The sequence below is a fragment of the Triturus cristatus genome, chromosome 8, assembly GCF_964204655.1.
Source record: "Triturus cristatus chromosome 8, aTriCri1.1, whole genome shotgun sequence".
NCBI classification, from domain to species: Eukaryota; Metazoa; Chordata; class Amphibia; order Caudata; family Salamandridae; genus Triturus; species Triturus cristatus.
In genome coordinates this window covers 181,585,306-181,598,775 of record NC_140591.1, presented here as the reverse complement: position 1 = coordinate 181,598,775, position 13,470 = coordinate 181,585,306, and the positions used below count along the sequence as shown (strand labels likewise).

At 43.2% G+C, this 13,470-nt stretch overlaps 1 protein-coding gene across 3 annotated transcripts in view; it reads left to right on the top strand.

Moving 5' to 3' along the window:
- LOC146801783 (E3 ubiquitin-protein ligase TTC3-like) overlaps positions 1–13,470 on the top strand; it is a 1,211,260-nt gene that overhangs the window by 859,283 nt on the left and 338,507 nt on the right. For all 3 annotated transcript variants that reach the window (XM_085621275.1, XM_085621274.1, XM_085621273.1), the window contains exon 40: positions 7,793–7,886. In XM_085621275.1, the coding sequence (XP_085477401.1) occupies positions 7,793–7,886 (94 nt within the window). The remainder of the gene's footprint in view (positions 1–7,792; positions 7,887–13,470) is intronic.

The window sequence follows — 13,470 nt, the reverse complement described above, 5'->3', positions numbered from 1 at the left end:
TGCCTGTTCTCAGCACACTTTGTAGGTGGTGTTGCTGCTCTGGTGGTACCAAAACAAAGTTTAGAAAGAAGTCAGCCGGCTCCCCCAGAGGGGACACCTAATAAAGACATATATGTCAAATATGGTATTTCTTCCATAATGTACAGTACACTGTGGAACAAATACACAAAGTAAGATTCTGATCTACAATGGCCTTTGAATGTGTCATTTGATTTTAAAAAGGTTCAATATGTAGAGTAGTGTTTATTTGAAAGAAAAAATAGACAGGATATGTTAGATTGTGTGTGTATGTGGGAGACAGAAGTACGAGAGACAGTGAAAAGAGCAGAAGCTATGGCAGAAAAAGAACAACGAAAAACGATATATCACAAAGCACTAGAATAAAAAATAGAAAAAGAAGATAGGGAACGTTCATTAGAGGTAAATGGCCAGTATCCTATTAGGCGCCCTATTTATCCTATTCTTAATAAACCTCAGGATGACTGCATCCTATTAGCACGCCTCTCACCTCCGTATAAATTCCCCAATCCAAGTGCCCCTGAGGAGGCTTCTGACAATGAGCATTTGTCTTCAGATGACAAAGAACAAGATAAACAAGATGGGTGACAGATTCGCTCTACTTTGACTAGAGCAGAAAAAGATAAATTAAAAGTCGCTGCTAGGCGATTAGGCTCGCCGGCTTAACGCGGCATCGCTCATTGTAACTAAGGTTCAACAGTGGAACAGTGCAGAGCAATTTTATTTTGTAGAAAAATTAGTTTGGGAGATGATATTTGATTATAGACAAATTTCTCAGGAATTAGATCCAAAGGGATATTTTATATATTGGGTTTATACTCCTTGGAGTAGAGCTGCTTTGCCCAACCCCCGGAAAAATCCTGCCGCCTTCTATGAGGAGGTGGAAGGAGCCATTAGCTCCTGCATGATGACCTTGCCAGATACTGATATGTTCTTTGGACTTATTTTGCCCCTTGATATGTAGAGTACAATACGTAAAATATGACAATGCAGCATTTGGTGATACCTGGGTGGAATTAGAAAGAATAGATGCGGAAAGGGAGCCTGCGCTGAAACCTCAGAAGGAGATATTAGATCTTCCTAAAGCTATTGTGACCAAGTTAAAGACTCTCATACCCCCTAAGAAAATAGATTGGACTACGTTAGCGTCCTGTAAACAGAAAAAGGATGAGTTAGTTTCTGACTTTTTTTCAAGGTTTGAGGAGACATTCCATGATTTTAGTGGTCAGTCATTGGCCGATGATACGGGTAAACATTTGTTTGTTGGTACATTTGTCGCTAATATGTTACCAATTATAGCTAGTCGCTTAAAGGCCAGCGAGAGTTCTTGGACCACGTCTTCCCCAGTTTCCCTTTTGACCATGGCCCAATATTATGAGGAACAGGAATCAAAAGGCAGGGAGGATAAGAAGGTTAAAGAATTGGAGACAAAAGTTATGTTGGCTCAAGTATATGGTCCACCATTTAGGGGAGGTGGAATAGGAGGTCGTGTAATGTATACACCTGGAGCGCCCCCTTTCGCTTGAGCAAATTTGTCCCCTGATCATTGTGCTTATTGTAAGGAGACTGGGCCTTGGCGTTCTGAGGGCCCTCTTTTACGAGGTCAGCAGTACCAACAGGGAAGAGGTAGTGTGAGAAAACGGCCAAGGGAATTGAGGAAACAGGGGAGGTACGGAAGCTCGTCCCAGGTTTGAGGCAGTTGAACAAGAACCAAATTACTCTAATACTTTTGATAGACGAAATCAATATCAAATGTTTGATTATTTGATGAGGTCCTTGCAGATTCTGATTATGCATAGGGATGCCTAGGACGGGGTAAGGAACTGGTTGAGGTGCCAATATATCAAATGGGTCCTTACGTTGATGCAAGCGTCTTGGGATCTAATGATCGGTTTCTGGTTGACACAGGGGCTACCCATAGTGCTCTGTCTAAAAAGAATTGGTTCCTAGGGCTCTCCTGTCCGGCACAATGATAACATCGATAGGATTCGATGAGACACCTACACCTAGCCCACTTTCACAGCTCCAAAGAGGGTTCCTATATATTGGGACTGCACGTGCCCTATGTAGGGTTATGGTAGCTGTCTTATGACACTCAATATCTTACTCTATGCAGATGATATGATACTATATATACGAGATCCAGCTACAAATCCTTTCCCTCTCCTGAGAGAATATATTAAATTCGGCCATCATTCCGGCCTCCAAAATAACTGGTCTAAATCCATCATTATCCCATTAACAGACACCACACATGCACATCCAGCAGAGTTTCCACTTGAATGGCAGACAGACCCAGTCAAATACCTTGGTATATGGTATCATCGTGATCCAGAAACAGTTATTCGCACAAACTACAGCAATCAGTAAACTTGAAGAAAAGGTAGAGCGCTGGATACAACTTCCCTTATCTCTGGCAGACCGCTTGGCCATTATCAAGATGGTTGTCCTGCCTAAACTCCTGTACTTCTTTAATAACATCCCCATCACACCACCGAAGGCCGTATTCCAAAGACTGAATACTATGGTAACTCACCTAATATGGGCGGGTAAACAAGCACGCATTGAGCTGCGTGCCCTCACATTACAGTTCTCAAAAGGAGGATTTAAGGTCCCAGATGTCCTCCTCTATTATTTGTGCTCAAGCGCAATATGCGCATTATTGGTATCACCACGTCGCCTACCTACCACATATAGCGATTGAAGACGGGGATGCACATCTCATCCCACTAAATGCTATTTTACCACACCGACGTGCCTCGAGTCACTCCCACGAAATTAACACTATTGATGCTATTAATGCAGCTTGGCAGAGGATGGGGAAGCTGGCACATAAACTGCCACTCTACGCGCCAGCGCTGCCCTTACAATTTCACCCAGAGCTATCGGTCACCCAAGAAAAAGTAGGAACAGATCTATTACGACAAGTGGGCATAGATACAATGGGAGACTTGTACAATAATGGCACTTTTATAGAACCTACTGTACATTAGCAATCAGACGATAATTTTCCAGTTTACATATCACAGATTGCAGGGAGCCATGAAGAAACTCTATCCCACCTATCCTAGTGAGCCGCCACAACTAAAAACCCTACAAATGCTTATTACAACCCCACACAATACTCATATGGTGACACGACTATATACATAGCTTCAGGGTGACATTGATGATAATACGCACAAAGCATTGGAGAGATGGAACAACACGCTTGATACTCACCTTACAGAGGAGGATTGGGCGATCTGCTGCACCATAACTAGTATGCTCACTCCGAATGGCAATCTGCGCCTTTTACACTATAAGTACCTGCATCAAACATATCATACCCCTGCTCAACTACACAAATATGGTCTCCGCTCCGATGCACGGTGTCAACGATGTGGTGCAGATAATGACAATTTTTCTCATCTTGCCTGGCACTGTACGGTAATTAGAACATACTGGACAGAAGTCGTGCAGCTGCTGTGTGAAATGGTGGGAGTCTCTATTGCCTGTACAATTTGAACATGTTTGTTGGGCCTAATCAATAATGTACGAGCTACCAAACATAAATTTTGCATGATAGCCCTGCTCCTGGCTAAACAGAGAATTTCAATGTGCTGGGGTTGCAGGGAAGCACCAAGAACCAAACAATGGATTAAAGATATGGCCTATTGTAAAGATACCCTAAAAACATATGAGGAAGAGCTACCCACTGGATCCAAACCACGAGACTAATGGATGTATTTGGTTGACTATCTCCAAGCAAATCAAACTGTTTAACTGTGCATTGATGTATAAAACGGAATAGTATGGTTGATGGTAATGTTGCCACTCTGCAATGTATTGTATGGTAAATCCATCAATATTGTAGTCTGTATGTTGATGTTCTGTCTCGGACATTGTATGCCTTTAATAAAATGCTTATAAATAAAAAAATAAAAACTGTTGGGTTTGTGGCAAGATTCCTCCTCATCAGAACATAAAAGGAATCCCGTTGTCACCACTGCCGTTCTCTCACAATGGCTCGTGCCCAGCTTGGTTCAAACTTCTATATTCCTCTAATGAACAAAATCTGTTACCCCAAGGAAGATGGGGACCCACAAGCAAAAGAGACTGCTTTGGAAATGGAAACATATAGTAAAAGAAGTGCAGCAACAAACTATGTGTATTCAAATTCTAGGTCGGCTAAAGGAAATGGACCCCTTGTTATCTCTGTTGCCATGACCACTGGTCCCCTTTGTGTACAAAGTACAGGCGATGTCCTGGTGGGCCACAATAACTGTACTGCAGTGTTGCAGATGTCTACGAGAGGCTGAAGCAGCTTCCTTGCATCACGCTACATTTATTTTGTTTGTGGAACTAAGACATACTACTTTCTACCGCCAGGCCTTCCTTCTGCCACCTGTGTTTTTAGCTCCCCCAACCTACCATCAAGAGTTGCAATTTTTCAACCACTATGCTGATAGTTGGGGAAAACGTGCAATCGATGTCTCTGTAGTCGACCAGACAGATGCTTTGTTCCCTCTGTATTTCCACTTGTACTACTTGTCTACCATCTAAAACAAATGTCCAAAATGTAAATACCCATTTAGAAATAGAACAAGAAGTCAGCAACATGATGCTAATTGATATGTATAACATTTATCGTACCCCTTTTAAAGCATAAGAAAATCTCTTAGCTTATTCCAAAAGGGCCATCTGTGGAAAATGTGTAATATTTTATTTGACATAAGCAGCAGCCATTGTGGCTGAGGTGTTCATTTCCTTTCCTTCGTAATTCTCCCGTCCTCTGCTGCTCGTCTTTTCCTGCATGTGCTATCTATTTTAGTTGACTTCCTGAGTCAGCTAAAAGCAATGTATATGCTGAGAGTTTGTTGCTGCCAGTACATCTGTTGACTGGCAATCATTTGTTGCTGCCATAAGCATTTCTGCTCCCCCTCCCACTTTGCTGACCATGTAGTTTTTATCTGCCCTTGTTTGTTAACTATTTCTAAAACTTGCTCTTCCTATTTCTGTTCACATGCTTACACTGCAGAAAAACTGTATTAAAGCTCTGACACTGCAGTGTACTACCTCCTCCAGCACTTGAGTGCGCTGTGTGGACGTGGTCCCACTCATGAGTGATTAATAAACTTGTTATTTATTGCTACTTCATTGCTGATCTCTACTTTGTTGGTTTTTAAACCCGTGGACAAAAGGGTGACCCTGCACCAGTGTACCCCCAAAAAGGTATATTTCCACAAGACAACTAAGACATACTGCAAGATTATGGACAGAATCCCTCACCGGCACACCTCTCACTCCTAAGATCCGAAGGGCTCACCTACAAAAAACTCACATTTAGGGAAAAAGCCACTTTCTTTCACAACCAACTCAACCACTCGCAGAATCGACCTAGGGAGTTGTGCAACATAATCAAACTACCCTTGCACCCACACCCAAAATAACAGCCACCAGTGAACGTTGTGAAGAAATAGCTAACTACTTCATTGGCAAATTTGCAAAAATTGAACAGTTTCTTATCCAAGACACAAGTTTATCATCCCAGACCACCTGCCCCATTGACACTCAGACCTCCACGGAATTGCCCCCTCAAGACCGAACTAAGGGCCGAAGTGCCCCTATAAGAACCGAAGATGATGATCACCCACTACTGAAAAACGATGTCAAGTGGACAGACTTCAAACTTATGACTGAAGGAGAACGAAATGTAAAACCTTTTATATAGATAGCACTCCAGTACAAACTGTAAATGCATTCTGCTATTTAGGGGTAACTTATTCGGGTAATGGGAAATGGAATCTGGAACTTTCTAATGTCCTTCCAAGATGACTAAGAATGCACATGGGGTTTTTCCGATACGCATCCAAATTAGGTAACCACCCAGTAAAGGAAATGTTGACAATATATAAGGCGAGATGTGTCGCAACAGCCCTATATGGTGCAGGAGTCTGGGGCTATCAATGCTGCCAGGCTCTGCAACAAGGAGAAAATGCCTTTTTAAAACAACTTTCAAGCCTGCCACCTTCAACATCTACTGAGCTAACACCTCAGGAGGTGGCTCTGACATACCTAGCAGATTTGACTGCTGTGCAGCCGCTGCTAGTATGGAGATCTATATGGGCTAAAGAGTAAAAATCACACATCCTGTGGTTAAAATATATTCGTGACATATGTAGCGAACTATTTAATATACAGATTTTCGAAAACCCGGGACAGGTGACTTCTTTAAACAAAAGGGAAATCAAATTCTTATTCTTGGCATACAAAAAAGAAACCCAAAGGAGTCCCATAGAGAAACAATCGACTTTAAATGTTACCAATCAACTGAATTTAGAAGAGGAATCCAAGAATATTTGATTACAGTGACTAGATCTTCACATCGCTATGTACTGACTAGATTGAGATTAGGCATAGTCCATCATCTAGTCGCCTTCCCAGTTATGGAAACATGCCCTCTGGACTCTACCCTCTGCCCTTGTGATGAGCTTTCGAAACAAAGCACAGTGCACTTTATGCTGTTTTGTAATTTCTACTTGTATTTTAGATGTTTTTATCTGAAAACCGCTTTTTATAAAACATAATTTGAGATCGTATCATGCTGCTATGAACTTGCTTCTTGCACTGAATGACCCGGGAATATGCCTTTATGTTGCGTCATTCATTTTAAAAGCATTTAATGTGAGGAAAGGTATTGTCCCTGTTAATTGCTCATGAAATAGATATAATGCGATAACGTGTAATACTGTTATGAACTGCTCTTGTTCTGAAATGATTCTGGAATATGCTGTTAAGACCGCATTACTTAGCTTAAAAACACGCTATCAATTTGGTTTGTCATGATTATGGAATATGTCATTATGTTGTGTTATTAATTTTAGAAGTATACTTATAATTTTGGAATTGATTTTATGGCTGTTCAACAAACCGAATAAAGTATATTGAATCGAATCAACTGAAGGAGAATTCTCCGATATAATCGCGCACATAAAGCCCACATTCCACACTGCTGAACCCCTCCACCCTAGTACAGAACCTCAAACATATCTCCCCATTTTGGGCCAAAATCATGAACACCTCTTTCTTCAGCCAGTATACCCAACTCACTCCAACTAGGCCAAGTCACACCCATTTTCAAAAAACCAGGGGCGGACCCCAACGACCTCAATAACTTCAGACCTGCCACTAACCTCCCTTTCCTAGCCAAAACAATGGAGAAGTGTGTCCAGCTACAACTCACCCAACACATAGAAGAATTTGACCTCCACAACCTTTTTCAGCCAGTATTCAGAAAAGACTGCAGCACTAAAACCGCTATGCTCAATTCTTAGCAGTCAGGTGTCCCTCTGCCAAGACCGTATTTGCCTGCTGTTGGGGCAAGTTTATGGCATGGTGTCCAGAGAGACATATTGACCCTCTTTCTGCTCCCCTCAAGTTCTTCTCTTTATTCTTTCTCTTGCCCAGCAGGATTTAGCTTTGGGTACCTTAAAGAGCTATCTTTCTGCCATCTCAGCCTTTCTGCGGTAGCCAGAAGTAGCCAGATCAGAAAGGCTGAACTTTAACTACTTTTTGGTTTCAACAACCAGTCTTTTGCCAGCCTATTCCAAGTACTGTTAATGACATTGATGAGATGATATAGTGAGATGGGACTGCATTAAAAATTGCTAGGCATAGGAGTATAAGAGTTTAAAACCTAAAAATTGTACTCATGCTTGTTTCTTTCCCTTCAAAGTATTTTATAAATAGCTGATTAGCATGGTTTTAACATTTAGGGTTTGTTTTATTTTAGCATGCCTTCCTCTGCATTACCTCCGTTCACATCACGAAGTATGTCCTGGAACAGTTATCATTCCAGCATTGAAAGAGAAATTGCAAACCTTAAGGTAAGCCTATTATAATTCCTCATTTTTGTTTCCTCATAAATGGAGTTCTTTCTGAAAATGTGCAACTTTTAAAAATATCAGCACAATAATACACATTTTCATAAGACAGTATATTTACAGCTCGTAATAAACCTAGTTCCAGAACAATAAAAATACAGTATAGAACAATTCTCACACCTTTAGCCTCAGAAGTTAGAAGGAGGAAGAAAAATTCCTGAGATTGCCTGCTAATGAAGGATTTGAGCCAGCATAGTTCTCTGACGCTGATCATGTCCAGTCTCTCCAGCAAAATAGCATGGTAGACCATGTTGAATGCTGCAAAAGATCCAAAAGCAGCACCATAACCGAAGTATTTAAATCACGATTAGGTTTAATGTATTTCGAGACTTCAAGCAAAGCAGTGTTGGTGCTCTATCCGGCACGTAACCCTTATTGGGAATCATGGAGCAGGTAGTTTGCTTCAAGAACATTAGATAGCTGCCTATTTATATTCTTTGGAGGATGTTTAGTGGCTGTGGCAAAAAAGAAATAGGTCTAAAATTGTAAAAGACCCTGGGATCAACAGAGATGTCTTCAACAAGGAGATAAGAACTGGTTTCCAGCTGGAGGTAGCCAACGCCTGATCCAGAGATTAGTTAAGCAGCCTATTAAGCCAGGAGTTCACCACTGGTTCTGCTCGATAGAGAGTGGCAGGAGGGCAAGGGTCAAGAGTGGATCCTGATATGCACTTTGCAAGCTCCATTGCCAATTCCTCAAGTGAGATAGTGGAGAAACTAGATAGTAGGGGCCTGGTAAAAGTATCAGAAGGTGACCTCTTTAAACAAAAGGGAAATCAAAGACTGATTCTTGGCATACAAAATAGAAACCCGAAGGTGTACCACAGAGAAACACTCAACTTTTAAATGTTAACAATCAACTGAATTTAGAAGATGAATCCAAGAATATTTGATTACAGTGACTAGATCGTCACATCGCTATGTACTGACTAGATTTAGATTAGGCATAGTCCATCATCTAGTCGCCTTCCCAGTTATAGAAGGTGATGCTTGAGTGGTGCAACTCTGACCCAGGAACTGTTCATAGATGACTTACATTTTCCTATGAAAGAAGCAAGAGAGGCTATGCTGTATGAGTGATAAATGGCACTTTCTAACAATCTGGCTGATACGAGACGGATGCGACCAGATGAGATGCCCGGGCCGCTGTGCGGCTCGAGTCAGGCGAGGCCCACTTACCACTAAGAGCTAGATGCTCCGATCTCTGCGGCAACTAAATTGTAGGCACCCCAAGAGAAATAAAGTGACAAGCGGGAGAGGGCGTTTGACGGCAGTGAACCGGGCTGGCATAAAGAGGCGAGTGGCCCCTGAGAAAGCAGAGAGCTGCCCCTTACCTCGATCATAGCCTCTAGACCGAAAGCGAACGGAGCAGTCCTGAGGCGCCGGACGCCACATCGGTGAGTGCCCTCAACAGCAGAAGGCAGAGGCTATCAAACGGGATACTGTGGCAGTGACCACTAGACCGAATCAGAAACCGGGCAATCACGACTGCCTGACTCCCAGATCGCGGTGCCCTGGGACAGAGGCACGGTCCTGGAACGCGCAGAGGAGCTAGCTTACTTCTCTCTCTTCTCTTCTCGCCAGCCCCACCCTTCAAAGCATTGCGAAAATCATCACACCAGGATCCTGGCCCACTGGAGGAGGGATCCATTATCCAAGGGCCTGACAACTAGAAGCGCTGTGAGTGGCCCTCTCCTCCCCGGGGGAGAATGGGAGGCGCACATGTCGCTTGAACCCCTGAAGGGCCTTCCATTCAGAAAGGACACTAGGACAAACCTGGGGTATCATCCTGACTCTGGCTCTATATGGGGAGGGACGACCCCCGATCAGATGAAACTGGCAGCCCTTTCAATGGTGATTGCAGACCAGGTGAGGTGCATGCTACTACTTTCCTTTGTTACAATAGCTTGACATAGATGCCTCCCGACTTTATGCCTCCGAAAAAAAACACAGGCTAACAGGGTCTCTAACTACTTTGCGTCGCCCCTGTGGGAAGTATGGACAGCTACATGTGCCTTACCAGGGAGGACCTCCTGACATCCTTAAGAGAATTTTAAACAGGACCTGCGAAAAGATTTGAAGTCAGATATGAACGCATCCCTGGAAAGCCTACGTGCGGATATGCAAAGCAAACTCACTTCTCTCCAACAAGATGTGTGATTCAGTGGGCACCCGTGCAATGGATCTCGAAACTAAAACGCTGTACCTGTAACAACGCCTTAATCAACGCAGAGACCACTGTGAAACATTTTCAGACGCACCTTCCGACATCTCTTTTAAAATGCGATGATCTAGAGAACAGATCTCATAGGAGAACATCCACATTTGCAGTATGGTAGAGGGCGTGGAGGGGCTGGATCTGGAGGTGTTCATACTTGGACTATTCTCAGAGTTGTGGTGCTCTACCGGCCTAAAGGTGAAAACAGTACATAGAGTGGGGCCACCAAACTTAGGAGGAGGTAAGAGGCTAAGAGACATACTGATAAAACTACACTCTTTTAAAACAAAGGCGGCGATCATCGAGACGGCGCGGAGGGCTGGGGAGGTGTCTTTTCAGGGCTTCACATATGCGCTGTTTAAGGATGTAGTGCCTGTCACCATGGCTCGTTGCCAGCAGTTTCCCCCAACTACGGACAAACTGAGGAAAGACTCTATCAAATACCGATGGATATATCCCTTTGGGTTTGCTTTCATACTACAGTATAAGTCTTACCATCCCATCACTCTTCAGGAAGCAGCGAATGTCCTGGACCTGACGCTGTCTGGGGATCAAGCAGATGGAGTAGAAGAGGGAGAGAAGTCAGAACACTGGCAATCCCCGAAGCGTTTGCACCAATAATGCAAACATTGAGGCACTCGATACAGAAGTTGATTACTTCCTGCGTATTGGCCTGGATGACACATCGGTGGAGCTTGACCTATTGTAATCTCCTTGGGACATAAAAGTGTTTATTTCGATTACAGGGCTCAGGAACAATTCTGAATGTTTGCTGTAACGCAAGGGTTCGGGGCGCATGCTAACTCGACCGTCTATGTTATATTACTAGAAATCCTCAATGTGGACCTACTATGGTAAGCCATTTTCACCTTACGTTAGCTGATTTTGACCTATCTGCCCAAGTGGATGTTCTTCTTTTTGGGCAAGATTGTACTATAAAGCAATTGTTCACTTATTCAAACATATTTTGGGATTGTTTTTTTTTATTTTATTTTTTTAAATTAAGGTACATGGACACTAACACTTCACCACCTTCCACAGTAACAACGTGTCACCCACAAGTTTAAAGAGAGATGCATGCGGGATGGGATTCACAGGCTCCTGAAGGGTCTCAATGCACTACACATGGAGATCTTGCTGGATTTTAGATCGAGATAGGGATCAACTCATTAACATGGAATTTTAAAGGGCTTAACTCCACAGCCAAGAGGCATAAACTACGTAAATATCTATTAGACCAAAGGCATGATGTAGTACCTTTGCAAGAGACACACATGAAGCCACCCGAGATATCCTACCCATAGCCAGGGCGGACAGTACCAACAAGACGTACCGCCTCAAATGTAGGCATTTCTGCATATGGTGCCGTCACGCGGGTATACATCTGCTGTCCTCCTCTCCTGAACAGGTTTTACCTTACTTTTGCAGCTAGCGAAATCTGGCTTGGTGCATAGCTCAGTAGGGGTTCACTTAACGGCCATTTTCTATTACAGAAGATCACTTTTTATCTTTGTGGTCTTCTAGAATAATCAAAGAGTTCCTCAAAGGGCTGTTTTGTGTGTCGCCCCCCTCCCTCCCCTTTCCCCCCTATAAGGGCTCCACCTCCAGCCTGGCACTTGAACACTGAAAGTTGGCATTACTTCTTGACTTGACGTCAGCCAGACTGGTCAGTGAAATTCAGGCTTTTGTAATAGAGGAACCTTTCTTGCAATTCAATATGGATGGAATTCTACTCTGCACAAATCCGAAATTGATCCCCAAGGTTCCATCTTATTTCCACCTTAATGAGCCTGTGGTACTAAAGACTTTGTTCCCGAATCCAACGACATCTGCAGAGAGGGCTCTTCACCGTTGCCTAAAGCTTTATCTGCATAGTACACAAGCTTTTTGCGACACATCTCAATTATTTGTCAGATACAGTGCACCAAGGAAAGGTTTTCCGCTCTCCAAGCAGAGTATTTCTAGATGGATCGCAAGTGCCATAAAAGTTTGCCATCACGAAGCAGGCAGACCTTTGTCTTTGCGTGTCTGAGCCCATTCCACGAGGGCTGTCTCGACATTTCCAGCTTTATTTGTGGGAGTGTCACATCCTGAGGTTTGCCTTGCGGCAACGTGGAAGAGTAGACACATATTTACCTGACACCACTGCCTGGACTTCTTATCCTAATCGGGCTAGGCTCACCTGCTCGAAGACATTGTTCTTACTTCGATTGTACTATCATTTGTTATTGTGCTTTGTTTTTTTTGTGTGCAACTGTCCCTGAATCTGCGATCATTCCTGTTTTTTACTCTTACTTGATGTCGGTTTTGCATTTATGTCCTTCCTCCCATCCTATTGTAAAGCGCTCTGATATCCCTCGGGATCTTGTTCGCGCTATATAAAACTTTATAAATAAATAAAAATAAATAAATCTAGAGATCGTCAGCACCATCAAAACATAATGGGGTTGCCCTACTGTTCCACTCATCGTTGAAGTTTCAATCGGAGCGATGTAAGTCAGATAGGGAAGGGAGTGGGGTAATGGTCAAGGGACGACTTCATGGTCTCATGTGTACTTTTGCCTCTGTATATGCTCCCAATAATGAGGGACAATTTTTGAGCTCTATGTTGTCACTGCTGGGTGGATTTGCGGAAGAGGATACAATGCTGATGGGTGATTTCAATCTCACCTGGGACCCAAGCATGGATAATACACATCCCCAAAGGGCACTATGGTAGCTTTATGAGAGCGTTGAAACGTGAATTCAAAGATCAGGGCCTCGTAGACACATGGCGCACTATGCTTAGACTATATTTTTGTAAATCAGGCACCGACATGTGCCTTAAATTCTGCCTTTATCCTCTCGATTACGATATCCAACCACGCCCCAATTACTATTACTATGACATAGGATGCAGCTCTAGCGAAACATAGACGCTGGGTTCACGACAAGCTGATGCGAGATGACCTACGAAAAACTATCAGACTGATCTGAATGCCCCCCCAAGATACTACCCCAATAAATAATTGGGATGCCTTTAAAGTGCTGCTTAGGGGTCAGTGCGTTGCTAAGACCATGGCCCTCAACAGACAAAGAACGAAAGAGAGATTAGTACTAGACAAGGAGCTGTTAGAAGTAGAGAAGGCACATAAACCAAACCAGACACTACTACTACAAAGGAAAGTAATAACACTCGGGTAAACTTAATGCTGTCTACAATAATAGAGCTGAGCTCACACTCCTGAGGCTCAAACGCGCTACATATGAACTGGGAAATAAAGTTGGGTCCCATTTGGCCAGACAACTGAGGGTTAAATGGGAGAAAGAA